Source organism: Pelodiscus sinensis, chromosome 12, assembly GCF_049634645.1.
Source record: "Pelodiscus sinensis isolate JC-2024 chromosome 12, ASM4963464v1, whole genome shotgun sequence".
NCBI lineage: Eukaryota > Metazoa > Chordata > Testudines > Trionychidae > Pelodiscus > Pelodiscus sinensis.
Window position 1 is genome coordinate 6305773 of NC_134722.1, and position 19772 is coordinate 6325544.

General features: G+C 62.8%; 2 protein-coding genes across 8 annotated transcripts in view; one reads left to right on the plus strand and one right to left on the minus strand.

The window, feature by feature from the left end:
• Positions 1-19772, plus strand: part of GSE1 (Gse1 coiled-coil protein) — a 347899-nt gene that overhangs the window by 276272 nt on the left and 51855 nt on the right. For 6 of the 7 annotated variants that reach the window (XM_075939943.1, XM_075939940.1, XM_075939939.1 and 3 more), the window contains exon 3: positions 13842-14060. The exons of the other annotated variant lie outside the window; for it this stretch is intronic. In XM_075939943.1, coding sequence (XP_075796058.1) covers positions 13842-14060 — 219 coding nt within the window. The remainder of the gene's footprint in view (positions 1-13841; positions 14061-19772) is intronic. 7 annotated transcript variants of the gene reach the window in all.
• LOC142831047 (uncharacterized) lies at positions 16358-17890 on the minus strand. The gene is made up of 2 exons (XM_075939947.1): positions 17200-17890; positions 16358-17004 (listed from the first exon to the last, which is right to left on the minus strand). Exons 1-2 carry the CDS (start codon positions 17747-17749, stop codon positions 16481-16483), a joined length of 1074 nt encoding a protein of 357 aa, XP_075796062.1. The 5' UTR covers positions 17750-17890; the 3' UTR covers positions 16358-16480.

Here is a 19772-nt window from a genome sequence, read left to right on the forward strand (position 1 = left end):
TGTGCGTGCGTGGCTGTGCGTGCGTGCCTCTGCGCATGTGTCTGTGCGTGTGTGTGTGTCTGCGCGCGCGCGCGTGTGTGTGTGTATTTGTGTGTGTGGCTGCGTCTGCGTGTGTGTGTATCTGTGTGTGTGTATCTGTGTGTGTGGCTGTGTCTGCGTGTGTGTGTGTCTGTGTGTGTATCTGTGTGTGTGTCTGTGTGTGTGTGTGCGTGGCTGTGTCTGCGTGTGTGTGTGTGTCTGTGTGTGTGTGTGTATCTGTGTGCGTGGCTGTGTCTGTGTGTGTCTGTGTGCGTGGCTGTGTCTGCATGTGTGTGTGTCTGTGTGCGTGGCTGTGTCTGCGTGTGTGTGTGTGTCTGTGTGTGTGTGTATCTGTGTGTGTGTCTGTGTATCTGTGTGCGTGGCTGTGTCTGCGTGTGTGTGTGTGTCTGTGTGTGTGTGTGTATCTGTGTGCGTGGCTGTGTCTGTGTGTGTCTGTGTGCGTGGCTGTGTCTGCATGTGTGTGTGTCTGTGTGCGTGGCTGTGTCTGCGTGTGTGTGTGTGTGTCTGTGTGTCTGTGTGCGTGCGTGGCTGTGCGTGCGTGCCTCTGCGCATGTGTCTGCGTGTGTGTGTGTATTTGTGTGCATGGCTGCGTCTGCGTGTGTGTGTGTATCTGTGTGTGTGTATCTGTGTGCGTGGCTGTGTCTGCGTGTGTGTGTGTCTGTGTGTGTATCTGTGTGTGTGTCTGTGTGTGTATCTGTGTGTGTATCTGTGTGCGTGGCTGTGTCTGTGTGTGTGTGTATCTGTGTGCGTGGCTGTGTCTGCGTGTGTGTGTGTCTGTGTGTGTATCTGTGTGTGTGTCTGTGTGTGTGTGTATCTGTGTGTGTGTCTGTATGTGTGTATCTGTGTGCGTGGCTGTGTCTGCATGTGTGTGTGTGTGTGTATCTGTGTGCGTGGCTGTGTCTGCGTGTGTGTGTGTGTCTGTGTGTGTGTATCTGTGTGTGTGTCTGTGTGTGTATCTGTGTGCGTGGCTGTGTCTGCGTGTGTGTGTGTGCTTAGCTGTGTCTGCATGTGTGTGTGTCTGTGTGTGTGTGTGTGTCTGTGTGTGTGTGCATCTGTGTGCGTGGCTGTGTCTGTCTGTGTGTGTGTCTGTGTGTGTGTGTGTGTAGTTGTGCGTGACTGTGTCTGCGTGTGTGTATCTGTGTGCGTGGCTGTGTCTGCGTGTGTGTGTGTCTGTGTGCGTGCGTGGCTGTGCGTGCGTGCCTCTGCGCATGTGTCTGTGCGTGTGTGTGTGTCTGTGTGTGTGTATCTGTGTGCGTGGCTGTGTCTGCGTGTGTCTGTGTCTGTGTGCGTGGCTGTGTCTGTCTGTGTGTGTGTCTGTGTGTGTGTGTGTGTAGTTGTGCGTGACTGTGTCTGCGTGTGTGTGTCTGTGTGTGTATCTGTGTGCGTGGCTGTGTCTGCGTGTGTGTATCTGTGTGCGTGGCTGTGTCTGCGTGTGTGTATCTGTGTGCGTGGCTGTGTCTGCGTGTGTGTATCTGTGTGCGTGGCTGTGTCTGCGTGTGTATGTGTCTGTGTGCGTGCGTGGCTGTGCGTGCGTGCCTCTGCGCATGTGTCTGTGCGTGTGTGTGTGTGTCTGTGTGTGGGGGGGAGAAACCTGCCCTGTAATCTTTCATGCGCCGTGATTTTGGGTTGCTGGGAGGCGGGCGTGGCCCAGACCTGGTTGTGCAATGTTCCCAAAGGCATGGAGGCGGGCTGGTTCGGTGCTGCCCAGGACAGAGCTAAAGGACAGCTGTGAGGTTTGGCTGCGGAGGAGCTCAGGGATGCCGAGGGGGGGGCTACTCCAAGCCATGTGGCGGGGTCGCACCCAGCCACGGTGTGGTGCAGAGAGATCCCGCCCTCTGGGAGTCGGGAGCCAGGAAGCCAGTCCCTGAACGGCGCAGGGAGCTGACTCTCGCGGTGTTTGTTTTGTGGTGTGTGCGGAGGGGGGTGTTGACAAGCCCTGGGGCTGTTTGCACTGCCTGCTGTAGGCCATCTTGGGGGATTTGGTGGCTGCTGCCCTAAAGCAAAGGCAGGGGAGGGGGCCCTAAAGTAACTGCAAAACTCTTGGGGCAAGAGGGGGGCGCTGCCGGTGGGGGTCTCCGTCTGGTGTGTGCGTATGGGGAGGGAAAACAGACAGGCATGAAAAGCTGGATTCCTGCCTGCTGTGACCTTCCCCCCAGGACTGGTACCTCTCCCCCCAGCGACGTAGGCCCTGGTGGCATGGCTAACATCACGTGCCCAGAGGCCACAATGATGGGCACGTGAAAGATCAATCGTCAGGCTCTCTCCCTCTCCAGCCTGCTTGGTTGGAAGCAGTCAGGCCCCCAAGCCAGTCAGACCCTCCTCGGGGCTGCAACGTTTGCAGGGCTGGGGGGCTCAGGGATTTCTGACGGGCGAAGGTGCTGCCTGTTCCCATTCTGGGGGTGACGAGAGAGATCTCCCCCTGGCTTCCGGGTAGCAGGGTCCCAAGGGCCCAGAGCTGAGCTCCTGGCTAGCCGGTGCAGCGCGACCCAAGGAGACCTTCCCCTTTGGCGAATGCTGCTGCTCGGCTGCGTGTGAGTTGGGTGGCAATCAAGGGGACGATCATACGGAGGGCTGGAACTTGCGAACCCACATGTAGCCTTGGGAACCCTGCCAGGGCTTTGCTGCTGCTACACTCCCTCCGCCACTGGGCAAGCCTGCTCTGCTGGCTGCTTCTGACGGTCCAGGCCACGAGCCTGAATCCCTCATTCCCGCGCTGTCCTGCAGCCCAGCCTCATGGAATCTGAAACTGATCCCCAGCCCTGGGGGCTATTTCAGCCTGAGATCTCAGAGAGCATCAGTGTTGGGACCCAAGTGTCCAGGCTCCCAGGCCCGCCATGAGCCAATGTTCCCTGTAAGAGGGGTGCTTGTGCCGTCCCTCCGGAGAGATTCCAGTGCCGCCCACTGAATAGCTGGGTTTGTGTTTCCCCTGGTGGTGCACATTTGCACATGCCTCGGTGCACATAACAAAATTTATTTGGCGCCTGGATGGAAACAATTAGAGGGGGCATTGCCCTGGGTGTCAGACCAGTGAAATCCCTTCTCTTGGGCACCCCAGGAGCTGGGCTGGGCCATGACCGAGCTGCTCCCCGGCCCTGCAGGCGAAGGTTCAGCAGCCACAGGCTCAGCCCGTGCACAAGCAGTGAGCTCTTCACACCCCTTCAGGGCCTTCCGCTGCAGGTGGCTTGCGCCTGGAGAGCCTCCTCGAGGCGGTGCCGCTCTCCCGGGGCTGGCTGTCGTCTGGCGCGCTGAGCAGGCAGCGCTGGGATTCGAACCGCAGGCTGTGGCGGGGTCTATCTGTAGAAATGGAAACACCTGCTTGTCCCTGCCCGGAGCTGGCTGAACGCAGGAGGCTTGTGCTCTCCCGTGCAACTGCGACGCCTGTGAGGCTAACCCGGGGCCACGCCGGACAGGGTCCAAACCCCGGGTGTGCCAGTGAGATGGAGCGGGGGCCGGGCGACTGCCAGACTAGCAGACGGATGAAGGGGCTGGCTGGGGTTCGGCCCAGAGTTACGACCAGGAGAACGTGCCCAGATGCTTCAAGGGAATGCACAGCTCACGGCGAAGTACTGAGTGATCTGTCCCATCAGCCAGCCCCGTGGCTCGCCGGGAGAGGGAGACCCACGCCGTGCGAGGGCGTGATGTGAACCCACAGCCTCTCGGGTGGGCCCCGATCCGGCCCGTTGCCATAGGAAGCGCTCCCCCTCCCCCTCCCAGCACACAGCCTGCACACGTGGCCAGAAAGCCCAGGGCTGGGGCTGGGGTCCAGGGCGAGGGCCCAGGATTGACACCCGGGGTCAGGGGGCTCTGTAGGCCCCTCACTCCCATTGATTTCCCCCTGAGATCGGCGTCTATGCACAGTACCTCTGGGAATCGGGCCCTCCCCTCTTTGGGACTCTGTTCCCCACCTGTCAAATCCGGCTGGCTCCCTGCTTAAGTGCGTTGGGATCCGGGAGGGAGCATGTCTAGGGGTTAATGTACAGCGTTCCTGCTGGGCCTTCCCCGTAGGACTGCTCCCGAGCCCTGGCTGCTGCGTGGGGCCCTTTGGCTGTTTACCTCAGGATCATTTCTCTCTCCAGCCCTGTGTGAGCCCTGCAGGCAAACCCTCGCTGGCAACTCTGTCACCCCAGAAATAGCAGGTGGGGCCGGATGCGCTCCTGATCCCATCCGGCACGGGGGTGCCAGGCGAGCTGGCTGGTTCCTGAAGAACTGAGGGCAAACTCTGTTAAAATTACTCAGAGGGACCGCCGGCCGTGTGCATCTGTAACTTTAAAACCAAGTAGTTCCATGGCGCCTTAGGGACTAACAAATACACATGTAACCTCCACCAGGCAGATTTGAACCTGGGACCTCAGTGTAGGAACCGCTACAGCTTGAGCTATAAAGCCAGCTGGCTCTTAGCTTAGGCTGTAGAGCGCCCTTGATCTTCTCTCTCGCTGGACATGGTCTAAGTGCCACTACATGGGACAGTGAACCACACCCACTCGGCGTGTGGGTTACATATATATAATATCATGAGCTTTCCTGGGCAAAACCCACTTCTCCAGCGCCTCTGAAGAAGTGGCTTATGCCACAGGAGTACGGGTTAAAATTACTGAGCCAGATTCTGGTCTTGCAGGTGAATCCAGTTGCTCCGGATTTACACCGGTGGGAGATCAGTATCCAGCCCCGTGTATCTTACCCCAGCTCCGTAACAAAGGTCCAGAAATGAGTGGGCGGGGCTGCAGAAGAATTACTAGACCCCTCTGGTTGAGCTAGTGCTGAATTTGCCTGCAGCGTGTTGCTCTGCTCTTGGTATTGCTTTAAAGTCTGGAGCTGGGACCTGGCACCGCGTCCCTCGCATTGCCTGAGGCGTCAGTCAAGAATTTCCTGATACTCACCTTCGTTCTCATTTCATCCTGTCACCTCCGATCTGCCCTGTCCACGGCCCTGCCTCTGAAGCGTCTCTCCCCTGAGATGCTCCAAGTGTGTTACCTCCTCCCTGCTGTGTAATTTCTGCACCCAGAAGACTCCAGATAAGTCTGGTCTGTGCGCACGGAGTTTTGCAGCTGGTACAGGCGCAAGAGCTGGTACAAGTGATGTAGCGCAGGTGTATGCAACGCCTGTCTTCAAGTTGCCTCCTCGCTGAAAGGCAGCCAGCTCTGGTGTGGGGCACGGCAGTTGTCCCGTGGAGACAACTACACAGAAGTCCTGGGCACCAAGGGCAGAAGAATACGGCCTCTGGTTGGAACTGCCGGGAAGGAATTTAGGCAGGCCAGATGTCCTGGCCTAAGCTGGACTCCAGCCAGAGCGGTGGTGTGAACACTTCTGACCTTGAACTCTTTAGACTGTGTCTGCGTCGCTGGGGATCAAGTGGCGGAACTGGTTCACGCTTGGTTATGACACTGCTCCTGCGAAGCGGCTGAAAACACGGGCTGCATCGGGCAGCCCGGCAGTGCCGGTCCTTGCATGTGCAAACGGGAATCGCCGCAAGCAGCGGGGACACCGTCCCGCCTCTGTATTTGGGCCTCGTCCAGCTGTTGCTGGAATATCGTGTCTAGCGCGGGTGGCCACAGCTCAGGAAAGAGGCAGATACATTGGAGAGGGGTCAGAGAGGGCTGCAAACCTGCCTTGTAATGACCGATTTGGGGCGCTCGACCTGTCTGGCGTGACGCAGAGACAGGGAGGGAGGGACTTGGTCGCCGACTGTAGCGACCTGCCGACTGTTGATCGTGGGTGTTTGACCGGGGCAGATGAGGTCTGACAGGAGCCAGCGGCTGGAAATTGAAACCAGCCAAATTCAGCATGGGTGGGCGGTGCTGATCTGTCAGCGTGAGGCACGAATCGGCGGCACCGCTCATGGGGGCCGTGGCGGGTTCTCCCACACTGGCAATTTGTAAGTCCAGGCTGGATGGTTTCTTCTGAAAGGTCCCTTTGGATTCAGGCAGGAATTAATCCAGGGCCACCCCGCAGCAGGTCAGATCATTGTGGTCCCTTCCGGCCTGAGAACCTGGATCGAGACCCTTATCTGGGCCCTCACCTGCCGGCCTGAGCTCCGGCTTCGACTGAAGCTCTGTCTACAGCTGCAGCGCTGCCGTTTTCACACGGTCGCGTAGCCACTTCCTACGCCAGGCACTAGGGGAGGGAGGGATTCTGCCAGGTAATTGGCCTCCAGACGGAGAGAACTTTTCTGTTGCCCTGGCCACGTCTACACTAGGGGTGAGGTGGGCTTGGCTGCCGTGCTCGTGGCCGGACTTTCTCACTCCCCTGGGTGGCGTTGCAAGGTCACTCTCGTTGCTAATCCCAGCCGTCCAGCAGTTTACACTCCAGATCCGGGAGGCCCAGGAGTGTGTGAGACACCCACAGGCCCAGGCAGCCATGCAGGCCTGCGCCCCGTCCTCCACAAGGCACAGAGGGAGGTCTCTGCTGATGCTCTTGGCCTTATCCCCCGGCTGGTCTCTGCAGATGAGTTTGTGGCTGGGGAAAGGGAGAGCTAAGCAGAGCTGACTTCTCCCCTCCCCTGGGGCCTGGCTGTTGTCTCATTGCCTGCTCTGCCCTCGTTTCTTAACACCAAATGCTCTCTCTTGAATATTTGATGCCACTTTTAGCCGCTTGTGGCTCAGGCTGGAGGCCAAACTATTGTTCATTAAAGGGGAGATAACCCCAGAGAGAAACTTGGCCTGCCCAAAGGGCTCCCCTTGTCACTCCCCCGTGGTTGTTCTCAGGGCTTTGTGAGACCTATAGATCCAGCCACCCCCTCCCCTTGTCATAGCTAGTCCCCAAAAGGGAGCCCCTTTCCATCTCCCCTGCTCCTGCTGGCAAGGAAAGGAGTTGATCTCCTGTCGGTCCTGTCTTAAGGGGGCGGGCACCTCGTGACGTCAGCCCCACGGCTCTCCTCTTGCACCGCCACGTGGGAGGAGTGGCACGAGGGCTGAGGCACAAGTGCCGTAGCTGGAACTGGCTGCACGTTTCCTTGATGCCCGTTGAGAAGCTGTATTCGGAGGCGCATGAGCCCTGCTCTGTATCTGTCCGTCTGTCCTGCCTGGGAGGACGGAAGGGCTGGGGGAGGCAGCAAATAGGGACGCTGTTAGACCGAGGCAGGGCTCAGGGGACAGGACCGGCAGCCCCGTCCTGTTTATCTGATAGAGCCCCTCAGCGGATGGGTTGCATGCCATGGGGGCGCTCAGGGCCACGGCATCTCTGAGCATCTTTTGCAGAGAAATCCCCTCCGGAGAACTCCCTGGCCCCACTCGGTGGAGGAGGGGGAAATGCGGCGGTGCAGCCCTGCTGTGGAGCGGGCTAGGGGCTGCAGTTTGGTGAGTGGGTGGCGGATCTCCGAGCGCTCGTGGTGCCGAGCTGGGGTCTGAAGCATTTCCAGCCCCAGCGCTGGGATCGCCGTGGAAATAAGTGATTCCTGAAGGGACCGGCCCCTCACAGCAGGACACTCCAGGGCTGCCCCCGGTGGCGCAGTGGAGGGTAGGGGGGCTCTGAAAAACCTGAGGCCCCAGCTGACCCTGGGGTAGAGGCCATGAGCGCGTGCGAGCCACACCCACTGGCGTGTGCCAGCCAAACCCCGTGCAAAACCCGCAGCACTTGGGAGGCGCACGCTCAGGGCCGTGCAAACCCTTGTGAACTCAGGCTGTGTCTACACTACAGAGTTTTGCAGAAAAACGGCCGTTTTCTCGACAAAACTTGAACATCCACACTGCAAGCACGTTCTTCCGCCAGAAAATCGGAAGAACAGAGGGGTTTTTCTGGCGTTGGTAACCCTCATTCTACGAGGAAGAAGCCTTTTTGCAAAAGAGCTCTTTCGGAAAAAGGCCTGTGTGGACAGGGGAGAGGGAGGTTTTTCGGAAGAAGAGGAAAGAGGAAAAAGCACAGGTGCCCTGGTGGTCGCTCCGTCCGTAGCAACCACAGCTTCCACGCGAGAGAGCGTCCATTCAGTCTGGCTTTTTCGATGCTCTTTGGCAGTGTGGACGCTCTCTTTCGGAAGATCTCTTCTCTGGCTTGCGCGGAGCAACCCGGTGCCACGGTACGCGCCATGTGTCAGTGTCCGTCCCACGGGGGAGCAGAGCACCGTGTGTCTGGACGTACAAAGAGCTGCGTGCATGAATGGGCAGCACTGGTGGGCTTGTGCGGCGCCGCTTGGCATACCCTGTGCTCAGATCCGCGTCGGGTTGCGCAGATGTGTGGGGGGTAGCAGGCAGAGCCCTGCGGCGGGTGCTGGTCAGCGCCTGAGTAGCTCTTCACGCTTCGTGCTGACTGCCAGGGGAGCCGGGGTGAGGGACCCTTCCCTCCCAGTGTTTTCTCAGCCACAAAGTCGGGCCACGCTGCTCCCACGTGCACCGATGGAAATCGGGCACAAGGCTGTGTCCATGGAGCAGCGGGGGGACCCAACTTGGCCAGCAGGCCAGGCCCAGAGCAGGTGTGGCTCCCGGGGAAGGCCTGGCTGAGCTCAGCTCTGACCCGGTGTAACGTGGTCCGGAGGCAGGGGTGAGGGGTGTAAGCACGGCTTCGTCCGGGGAACGCGCGTGGCGGCTGCACCACGTTACGGGCGCTAGGGTGAGTTTCCTGGTGGCTGGGGTGGGTGAGCAGGTCGCGGTTCAGAGGGAATCCCCCTGGGCCAGTGTGTGTGAGAAGAGCTGCAGCCGCACGGCATTCGGTCATTGGAGTTGCAGCCTGGCTCCGGCTGCGGGGGCCGTGCCTCCGAGACACTGAACCGTGGAAATCAGTCCAGGTTGGAGCGCTCTGTTCCGGCCCCCGGACTCTGTCCTTCCTCTCCTGCCCCCAGGCCTCTGTGGGATGAGAGCGCTGCCATTCACCTCCCTCCCATCCCCCCACCGGGCCAGGGAGCTAGGAACACGCCGAAGGCCATGGCAAGAATGAATGCGTTATGCAGCCTCGGCGCTCAGCTGAGCATCACATGCTGTGCATGTGTCCCGCGGCCCCCGCTGGAGGAGATGAGCCCTGCTCTGTCTGTCCGTCTGTCCTGCTGCCCCCCGCTGGAGGAGATGAGCCCTGCTCTGTCTGTCCGTCTGTCCTGCTGCCCCCCGCTGGAGGAGATGAGCCCTGCTCTGTCTGTCCGTCTGTCCTGCTGCCCCCCGCTGGAGGAGATGAGCCCTGCTCTGTGTCTGTCCGTCTGTCCTGCTGCCCCCCTGCTGGAGGAGATGAGCCCTGCTCTGTGTCTGTCCATCTGTCCTGCTGCCCCCCGCTGGAGGAGATGAGCCCTGCTCTGTGTCTGTCTGTCTGTCCTGCTGCCCCCCGCTGGAGGAGATGAGCCCTGCTCTGTGTCTGTCCGTCTGTCCTGCTGCCCCCCGCTGGAGGAGATGAGCCCTGCTCTGTCCGTCTGTCCTGCTGCCCCCCACTGGAGGAGATGAGCCCTGCTCTGTCTGTCCGTCTGTCCTGCTGCCCCCGCTGGAGGAGATGAACCCTGCTCTGTGTCTGTCCGTCTGTCCTGCTGCCCCCCGCTGGAGGAGATGAACCCTGCTCTGTGTCTGTCCGTCTGTCCTGCTGCCCCCGCTGGAGGGGATGAGCCCTGCTCTGTCTGTCCATCTGTCCTGCTGCCCCCCGCTGGAGGAGATGAGCCCTGCTCTGTGTCTGTCCGTCTGTCCTGCTGCCCCCCGCTGGAGGAGATGAGCCCTGCTCTGTGTCTGTCCGTCTGTCCTGCTGCCCCCCGCTGGAGGAGATGAGCCCTGCTCTGTGTCTGTCTGTCCATCCTGCTGCCCCCTGCTGGAAGGGGATGATGCTGTTCTGGCGCAGGGCGGCGCATGGAGGCTAACCTTGCAGGGGTGGGGAAGGCCCAATGCACCCAGCTCTGGGGCGTCCTTTATTTGTTCACAAACATTTCTTTCCCTGGTAATGAAGAATTACCGAGAGGGGTGATTAGGGAATTCAGGCAGCCAGGGCGTGCCTGTGAGGAAATGCGGAGGCCTGCTGCGCCCGGCATTCCAGGGTGTAATTACCCCAAGGGGGGGAGGCGTCAAGGGGGAAGGGGGTGGGACTGGTGCTTGAACTGGGCCCCAGCAGAAAATTCATCGAGGCTATTAGCTTGTAATTACAGAGCAGCGAGGCAGCAGGCCCGGGGTCTGGTGTCTGTGCGGAGCCGGGGATGAAAGGAAGGAGTAATTATGAAATCGGCAGGAGGCAGGCAGAGGACTGATTAGTAATGCTTCTTGAGCCATTTATTGGGCAGGGGGGTGCAGCGGGATACAGATGCCTTACTGAATGGAGGAGAAGAGGCTGGCTCTCTATCGGCGGGTGCCTGGGACAGCTGGTGCGGCAGGGTGTGTGAATGGGGGAGCTACTGATTAACCCGCCCCGGCTCCGGGCGTGCAGGAGGGGTGTGGCAGCAGGAGCCGGCCTGTGCGCAGGCCTCAAAATGCCCTGCCAAGGGGAGCTTGTGGCGTGGCCCAGGGAGGCGTCTGAGTCATCACGAGGCCTCACGATCCCTGGCAGCACCTGTGTGAAGGTGGCCCGGGTGGGGAGGTGGCGCTGGGGAGGTTCCCAGCGCTGGAGACGGGCAGATTCCTGGGCTCTAGGAGCTGCAGGGGGCCTCGGTGCCTGGCGCGTGCAGCCCCCCTCCGTCAGCCCCCTTTCCCGCGCAGGGGTTGATTCCCGGCTGTTAGGATAATGAATTTACATGAGCCCATCATGTAGACAAGGCTCCAGTCAATGGCTGAGAGCGCGGAAGTTAATAAATGCCTGTATAATAAGGGCAGAGGCGAGGGGAGAGGCTGAGTGCGCGGGCTCGCCGGGCGTCTCTCGAGGCCACCGGGGCCAAAGATTAATAAATACTGAGTGACACTCCAGAACCGCCGCCCTCCCCTTCCATCTTCCCCGGGAATCGGGCTGCTCGCGCTCCCTGCTCGCAGCTGCTCCTGCGCTAGCTCTTGCCTTCTGCAGCCTCCCTTTTTGAACGCAGACGCAGGCCCCTCTGCGTGGCGCCGTGCCGGGAGCCCTGCTCGCAGCGGGGCGCCGTCGCATGCGGCGGGCGTGGCAGGGGGTGAGGGTGCAGGAAAAGGGGTGTGTGTGTGTGTGTGTGTGTGCATGCGCCAGGGGGAGCACGTGGCAGTCCCGGAGGAGGCTCTCCGGCCTGGCGGGTTAGCACTTTGCCATTGACACGCCTCTTCCTCCCGTGGCCGGTGAGCCTGCTGGAGAAAGGGAATCGGGGTTATAGAGGGCTCCGGCCCCCTCAGCCCGCCTGCTCCGAGACACGGGGTCTGCTGGCAAAAGGCAGCCTGGTTTGCCAGGCCGGAGCCCTGTGGGGAGGACGAGCCCTCCTGTCTGGCGAGGCTGTTTTGCGCACGGCGCAAGGAAGGGCCGAACGGCGCAAGCTCCGGCGTTTCACGGGTCACGGAGCCTGGGGTGCTCGCCCCCGGCCGGCTGGGCTGCCACACGGCACCAGGCCTCGGCCAGGCTGCCATGGAGACGGACCCGTCCGACCTGCACACGGGGGAGCCTGCGGGGCGGCCGGGGGACTGCGTGGAGTGGGGAGAGGCGCTGGGCCAGGCCTCGCCCAGACTGCGTGTGGGATGTGCTAGGAGGTGGGGCCGGCTCCCATTCCCGCCTGGGGTTGCCGGGTTCTCTGGGCTCCATCGTCCTGGTGATTGGCGTTCACGCCCCGGAGCCTGGCTGCTCAGCGTCCCAGAGGCTTGCCGAGTCGGGGACAACTCCCGTCCTCTCGCCGCCGTGCTGCCTGCGCTCCTGTGCCAGGGTCCGGCCAGGCCTGTCCCCGCAGAAGTGCTGCAGGTCGGGATTGAGGGGCATCGGCAGAACCGCCTGGCACCAGGACTCCCCCTCGTCCCCAAGCTGTGTTGGAGTCCATGCATTCCCAGCTGAGCCAGAAGCCCGGAGCAAAGTGATGGGGGCGGGCAATGGACTCCCAGCTCATCCGGGCAGAGGCCCGCCAGCCCCACGGGGTGGCCTCTCCCAGCGCGCTGCTCTGGGCAGCAGCTGCGAGGCCACAGCTGAGAGCCCCCCCTCGCTCCTGCATCCGGCTGGGCAGTCCTCTGTGCCGCTCGCACTAATGCTCGCTCAGCCCTCGGGTGTCCCTGGGGCAGCGCAGCGGCTCAGCCGGCTCCCTCTCGCGCTCTCCCCCACGCCGGCCTTGCGCCACGGCGCGGAGGACGCGGAGGGGTCAGACGCCTGGATCGATGCTGCTCCAGACACGCTCAGTGGAGCCTGCTGCTGGGCGCCGCGCTGACAAAACACCCCTGTTATCTAAAAGCCGCCCTGGCTAGTCCAGATCAGCTGGGGCCATGTGACTGCGCGGCAGCTGTTCGGCCGAGAGCGGCAGCCTGTGCGGTGTGGGAACCGTGCCTGTGCGCCGCTGCTTTGTTAGATAAGCTCCCCGCGCGGGCTGGGAAGAATGGGGTTTCCCTGCGCGCCGCCTTCGTGAGAATCCACCGTGGGCGGCGGAAACGAAACCCCCCAGCCCCGGTGCCTGGCAGCCCCCGCTGACGGAAGCCGGGACCCACCCACCGGCCTACGCACTGTAAGCTCTTTGCTTCTCCCCTCCTTTCCCGGGCAGGGGGCCGGCCACCCTGGGTGTGGGGCATTTGATTCATGGGTCTGGGCCTGCCTCTCTGGTCGGGGCCGTGTGGCGGAGGGGACAGGAGGGGCTGCGCCCGGTGCCGCGCGACTCCACAGGCCGAGGGGCGGCCGGTCCCATCGGGAGGGTTTCAAAGACTTTCTTGCTGTGGGCTGAAATCCTCTTGGGTTGGGAAAGGGGGAGGCCTGGTTGCTCCCGCAGGGATCTTGCGGATCCTAGTGGGGCGGCAAAATCAGAGGTCCGGCGAGCTATTTTGTGTCACCTTGGATTCCCCCCGTAATGGCGATTTCGGGAACAGGCCCGAAAGTCCAAAGGTGCCTTTCCGACCAGATCCTCGCTCAGATCGGGGCTGCCCGAGCCTCCTGAGACAGTCCTGGTTGGGGTCTGGCCCCCAGCCTCCCCTTGGGGCAGGGCCGCGCCTCCGTCTCCTCTTGCTTTCCTTGGACCCTGGACTCGTTTGGGACGGGTTTCCACCGGAGGGGGCGCGTCAGGCGCGTGGTCAGCTGGGCCTTGCTGGGCTCGGTGTGGCGGGAGGGTCCTTTTGGAGCTGGGGCTCTGGTGACTTCAGAGGGCTTGGGGGAGTTCTGCAGGAGTGGAAGGGACAGTCCGGGGGGTGGAGCACAGAGGGGGGGGGACTGAGCTGCCAGGGGAACGTTGCCATGGAAGTTAGGAAGCTAAGGGGCCATGGGGCTGTCGTCTCTGTCAGACGGGGCGGTCTGCCCCTCCGGAGCGGGGCGTGGGGAGGGTAACACAAGTGGGAGACGCGCCCGGAGAGACGGGGAGGCAGACGGCCCAGGTGCATGGTGAGCTGTGGTGGTCGAACACAGTTAGACTGAGCTGGGGGCGTGCGCAGGGGCCTCTGCAGCTGAGGCCAGGCTAGCTCACGGGGAAACTTCCCTGCAAAAAAGGGGTCGGCAGCTCCCTTAAGGAGACTCGCAGAGCCCTCCCCTCCTCCCCCCAACTGCCGGGGGCTGCCTGGCTGGAGATTGGGCAGCGGTGGCTAGGGAGCTGGGAGACATGGCTTCAATTCCGATTGCCTTTGGGGCAATCCCGTCCCCTTCCCTGCCCTCGCCGCCACCCCTGCAGAGGGGAGGCTGACTTCGCAGCGCGCCCTGAGACCTGCGGCTGGGCAGCCCTGCGTGGGGGCCGGGGTGGGCGGCTGCCCTGGGGGCCAGTTTCGGGCCAGGCTGCCCCCTGTCCCGGCGGGGCTTAGCGACTCTCGGGTGCCTGACGCCTTCGCTCCTGGTGACCTGGATTGTTCTTTTCCTTGTTTCAGGCATGAGCCATGAGCCAAAGTCACCTTCCCTAGGAATGCTCTCCACAGCGACCCGGAACACAGCCACCGTCAGCCCCCTCACCCCTTCTCCTCTCAATGGCGCCCTGGTGCCCAATGGCAGCCCGGCGGGCAACAGCTCCTTGTCCGTCCCGCCCGCGCCCTCTTCCAGCTTCGCCGCCGCCCTGCGCAAACTGGCCAAGCAGGCAGAGGAACCCAGAGGTAAGCCAGGAGCCGGGAGAATGAAATGACTCCCGGGGGCGGGGGGGTGCCTAAGACAGAGCGCACCAGGGCCGGAGGGCGGCTGGGGCAGGAGCTGACCCCAGGCGCTTGCAGCACCTTACTTGAGGCAACCCTCAGGCTTCAGGGCACAGGCGAGTGGGGGACAGGAAGGGATTTCCCTCTCCAGTGCCAAGCACAGCACCCGCCGCGGGGGAATCAGTCGTGGCACGTGGTGGTGGCGTTACTCCTCTCTAGCCTCTTTTGCCCCCGGATCTCAGAGCCCTGAATTAAGACTCCCAGGGTACGTCTACACTACAGCGCTAGTTCGAACTAACTTAGTTCGAATTAGTTAATTCGAACTAAGCTAGTTCGAACTAGCGCATCTAGAACTAAAAACTAGTTCGAACTAGCGTTTTGCTAGTTCGAACTAGCGCGTCCACACTGATTGGACGCAGGGGGGCATTTAAGGGCAGCTGAAACCGGTTCTGGCAGGGCATCAGGTCAGCAGTTGCTTTGTGTGGCTGCTGTCTGAGGCTATCTGAGGCTCGTGCTTAAAGGGACCCCCCCTGGACAGCCGGTTCTCAGCTTTTCCTGCTTGCTTGCCAACCTCGCCGAGGGACAGCAAAGCGTCGGTCTCTGTGCCCGTCTGTGTCGGTGCTTCCCTTCGGGGGGGACCGCCGCAGGTGGCAACATGGAGCCACGGCTCGCCCTGCACCTTCTGGTGCACGTTCTGGACTTGCTGCTGCAAGCCTGCCAGCAATGGCTCGAGGCTGCCTGGCACCACCTGGGGAACGTCAGCCCCCTGCCTCTCCGCCTGGCCGCCCTGGGGGCCGTGGAGGAGCCGCGGCGGCGCCCCGGCACCGGTGTGCCCCGCCGCATCTGGCGTCTGGACACCAGCAGCGACTGGTGGGACCGCATCGTCCTGGAGCGCTGGGACGACCGACAGTGGACCCAGAACTTTAGGATGAGGAGGGACACCTTCCTGGAGCTCTGCGAGTGGCTCGCCCCTGCCCTGCAAAGAAGGGACACTCGCATGAGGCCCGCCATCCCCCTCCAGAAGCGGGTGGCCATCGCCCTCTGGAAGCTCTCCACGCCGGACAGCTACCGATCCGTCGGGAACCAGTTCGGCGTGGGGAGATCCACTGTCGGAGCAGTGCTCATGCAGGTACGGCGCTCGTCGGCCACCGAGCCGGGGGGGAGGGGGGCTGCGAGGAGGGGATGGGCCGCCCCAGGGACAAAGGGGGGGGCGGGAGGAGGCGAAAGCGCCCCGCACCGGAGGGGTCGGGCTGTCCCGGCCGTACTACACGCCGCCAGGGGGGTTGCTTCCGGGAGTGGGGCGCGGGGCACTGCCAGGGCACGCACGCTCCCAGCCACCCGGGCGCCCCACTGATTGACGCTTTGCTGTGTCTCTCTCCGCAGGTGGTCAAGGCCATCAACCGGGTGCTGCTCCGCAGGGTGGTCCGCCTCGCCAACCCGGATGCCGTCATCCGGGGATTCGGCGCCCTCGGCTTCCCCAACTGCGGGGGGGCCATCGACGGGACGCACATCCCCATCCGTGCCCCGGAACACCAGGCGTCCCGGTACGTGAACCGCAAGGGGTACTTCTCCGTCATCCTGCAGGCCGTATGTGACCACCGGGGACAGTTGACGGACATAAATGTGGGCTGGTCCGGCAAAGCACACGACGCCCGGGTGTACCGGAACTCCTCCGTGTGCCAGCGGCTGCAGGACGGGACCTTCTTCCCCGACCGCCACATCAGGGTCGGGGACGTGGACATGCCCGTCTGCCTGGTGGGGGATGCCGCCTACCCACTGCAGCCCTGGCTCATGAAGCCCTACACGGGACACCTCAATCCCTCCCGCCAGGCCTTCAATAACAGGCTGAGCAGGGCCCGCATCGTGGTGGAGGGGGCCTTCGGGCGACTGAAAGCCCGCTTTCGATGCCTCCTCACCCGTCTGGACCTGGCCGAGCACAACATCCCTCCCGTGGTGGCGGCATGTTGTGTGCTCCACAATTTGTGTGAGAGAAAGGGGGAGGCATTCTTGCCAGCCTGGATGGCTGAGGCTGACCGCATGGCTGGACACTACGGTCAGCCCCGCACCGCCGCCGTCCGGGAAGCCCAGCGGGGGGCCATCCGGATCCGGGAAGCCCTGCGGGAGAGCTTCCAGGTGGAGGAGGAGGAGGACTGACCTCTCCCTGCATGCCCCACCGGGGCCTTCTTCCACCCTACCCCCCCCTTCCCCTTTCCCCTCCCTACCTACTGTCAAATAAAGACACCTGGTTTTCCAACAAAAACGTCTGTTTATTTCACAGAACTGGGGTGGGGGAGGGAGGAATGAAGGTGGGAGAAGGGAGGGGGAAACCTGGGACGAGGGAGCTGGAAGGGGAGGGGAGGGAAGGGAGGAAGGGAAAGGAAAGCTCAGGGGTGGGAGTCTGGGTGCCTCTCCCGTCTCGCCACACTGCGGGTCCGGGGGCGTCGGTGGGGAATGGTTGTGGAGGGGGGGGCAGAGAGGACAGGGGGTGTGGAGGAAGCAGGAGCGGAAGCAGGAGGAGCAGGAGGAGCAGGAGGAGCAAGAGGGGGAGCAGGAGGAGCAAGAGGGGGAGCAGGAGGAGCAAGAGGGGGAGCAGGGGGAGCAAGAGGGGGAGCAGGGGGAGCAAGAGGGGGAGCAAGAGGGGGAGCAGGGGGAGGAGGAAATGGAAAGCGGTCTAGCAGGCTCTGGAGGTGGCCTCGCAGGGCACGGCCCTGCTCCTCCAGGGCCTCCAGACTCCTCTGGCGCAGCCTGAGGTCCTCCTGGACCCAGTGGTCCTGGAGACGGAGCTGTCGGTCCAGGAACCGGAGATGCCGCCTCTGGTAGTCCTCCTGGTTCCTGGCTGTCCTGCTTGCCCGGGCGCGGGCGGCTGCTGCAGGCGGTGTGGTGCGCCCTGCAGTCCCCGGTGCTGCAGCTGTGGTGCAAGAAGACCAGCGGTCAATTACCCCAGGGGCCCAGGTGTGTGAAACCCAGCTCCCCTCTGCAAGGCCAGGGCCCCTGCAGGATCCCCAGCTGCTGCTCCGTGGTGGGCAAGGCCCAGGCGCACGGTCCCGGGGCTCCCTCTCGCCCCAGCCCCCCGTACACATAAGGGGAACACGAGGGTACTCACAGGTGGACGCCTCCCCGGCCTCTGATGATGCAGGCGAGCGGCTCTGTGGGGTGCCTCGGGGGTCCCGGGTCCTGGGAAGGCTGGCAGCAGGCTCCTGGCTCTCAGAGCCCTCTTGCTCCTCCTCGGTGTCCAGGAGCGGTCCCTCTGCCCCGGGGTCAATCACGTCCCGGGGGGCAGGGACGGCATGAGCCCCCAGGAGGCGGTCCAGGGCATGGAAGTGGGGGCAGGCCTCCGGGTCAGCCCCTGGCAGGCAGGCCCGGGAGTAGGACTGCCGCAAGTCTTTAATCTTGCAGCGCACCTGCTCCCGGCTGCGCTGGTGGCCCCTGGCGGCCAGGCTGGCAGCCATGCGTCCATAGACGGCCGCATTCCGGTGGCTAGTGCGGAGATCGTGGACATTGGAGGCTTCCCCCCAAACCTCGATGAGGTCCACGATCTCCGCACTTGACCAGGCGGGCGCCCGCCTTTTGCGCCCCCGGGCAGGCTCCTGGGAGCCGCCAGGCTGGTCGTGGGGAGCAGTGGAGGGCTGGGAGCCCTCGGATGGCTGGCTCATTGTGTGGCAGGTGCAGGCTGTGCAGGCACGGGTGCTTGCAGCCTTGCAACTGGCACAAAGTGAGTAGCCAGCCCGTGGCCCTTTAAGGGCTCCGGGGCCGGGAGGGGGGCAATAGAGTTTCCCTGGTGTTGGCCAGAGTGGCCACCAGGGAAACCTGGGAAGCCTTAGCCTCCCACTAGTTCGAACTAAAGGGCTACACAGCCCTTAGTTCGAACTAGCTAGTTCGAACTAGGCGTTAGTCCTCGTAAAATGAGGTTTACCTAGTTCGAACTAAGCGCTCCGTTAGTTCGAATTAAGTTCGAACTAACGGAGCGCTAGTGTAGCGCATAGGAAAGTTAGTTCGAACTAACGTCCGTTAGTTCGAACTAACTTTCTAGTGTAGACATACCCCCAGTGCCCTGCTCCCAGTGAGGCTAAGATAAGGGCTGTAAAGGGATCGTATCACCCTGTGCTGAAATGCAGCCGTCTCTGGGGTGGGATATAACTGCTGTTTACATAGGGGCCACTTACCCGTGACTGAAATGCAGCCACCAGTGGAGCGGAATAAGGCAGCGGTTGCACAAGGATTCCTCCTCCCACCCCCTCCTTGTGCAGTCCCCGCCGGTGGGAAATGCAGCCGTTTTTTACACAGAGGTTGTCTACCCCAGGCTGCGATGCAGCTGCCTCTGGGGTGGAGTGCGGCGACTGTTTTGTACAGGAGATGCAGCCATCTCTGGGACGGAGGGCAGCAGCTGTGTAACGGCCCGCAGCAGCGCGCCGTGCAGTCTTGTGGGATGAGGGGCGGAAACGCTGGTCTGGCTGACGTTGAAGGGGGATTCTGGGTGGGCAGAATGTTACTTGCCGGGATTAACCTAGGTACAGCACGCATCTCAGAGTCTCTGGGGGAGAGGGCCCCTATGCTCCCTCGCCCCTCGGGCCTGCAGCTACTGCACAGGGATCCGCCGTGTCAGCTAGGTCAGCAATGCAGTGGGAGAGAAAGGAGTTACTGCCCATCACCCTAGCTTCTGGGCGCGTCCCCATCATTGAAAGGCCAGCTCAGGCTGCAGCAGCTGCCATGCACCCTATTACCTGCCCCACCCGCCACTTAAATCTAGCGGCGGGGGCCAGCCATCTGGGGGGGGGTCAGTCCTGGGGAAGCACTCGGAGCTCAGGCCTTGGGCGGGCGGGCGCTCCGATCCCAGCTGTGAAGAGAAGGTGCAGGGGGAGCCGTGGCTGCTGTTCCCGCTCGTCATGCACAGATGACTCTGCTCTGCGGGAGGCTCCACTCTCAAAGCAGCATCTGCCGTCTAGCTCAGACAGCAGAACCCAGATTCCTCCCCCGCCTGCTGTCCCCGGCCCCGTTGCCTGCCCCCCCCCTTCTGGCTGCGTCACGGGGGGCCACGGGGCCTGTGCTCCCAGGTGGCTTTCCCTCACCACGGCACCGGGGGGCAGGAGCAGGGGCCTCGGGCAAGCCACGGCGCAGGCAGCCATGTTCCCGGGGGGTGCCCTGGCGTGGCACCGCGCTGACCCCCGCAGGCCGGCTTTGAAGGCTGTGGGCTGTTGCTGGGCCGGGAAGCCGCCCAAGTTCTGCAGGAGGTGGTTTTCCAGCCTTTGCCAGGCCTGTGTAGGGAGCTGCCCCAGCGAGGCCAATGGGACCGCCGTGCCGTGCCAGCCCCGAAATGCTGCCCCCTCCCCACCCGAACGGAAGAAGCTAGCCCAGCAGCTTGTCCGCACCCCTCGCCCACGGAGCGAGGCCGGGCCGAGTGCCACGTCGCCACGCCCCAGCTGCCACCCCTCCCCAGGCCTGGGGCCCGCCTCTCACGCCAGCCCAGGCGGCTCCTGCTGGGGCCTGTTTGCTTGTCTCCATGCCAGCCTGTTTCCCCTGCCGCCCGAGCTTTCCCTGGATCCCGGCTCTGCGGGGGAGGGGAGCTGGCACCGGAGAGGAGGTTATTTTCCAGACCTCACCCAGCTGGCTCTGCGGGAGCCACCCTGGTGCCCTGGGGGAGGGGGTGTGCGCAGCAGGCCTGGGCGCCCCTCCTGCCCC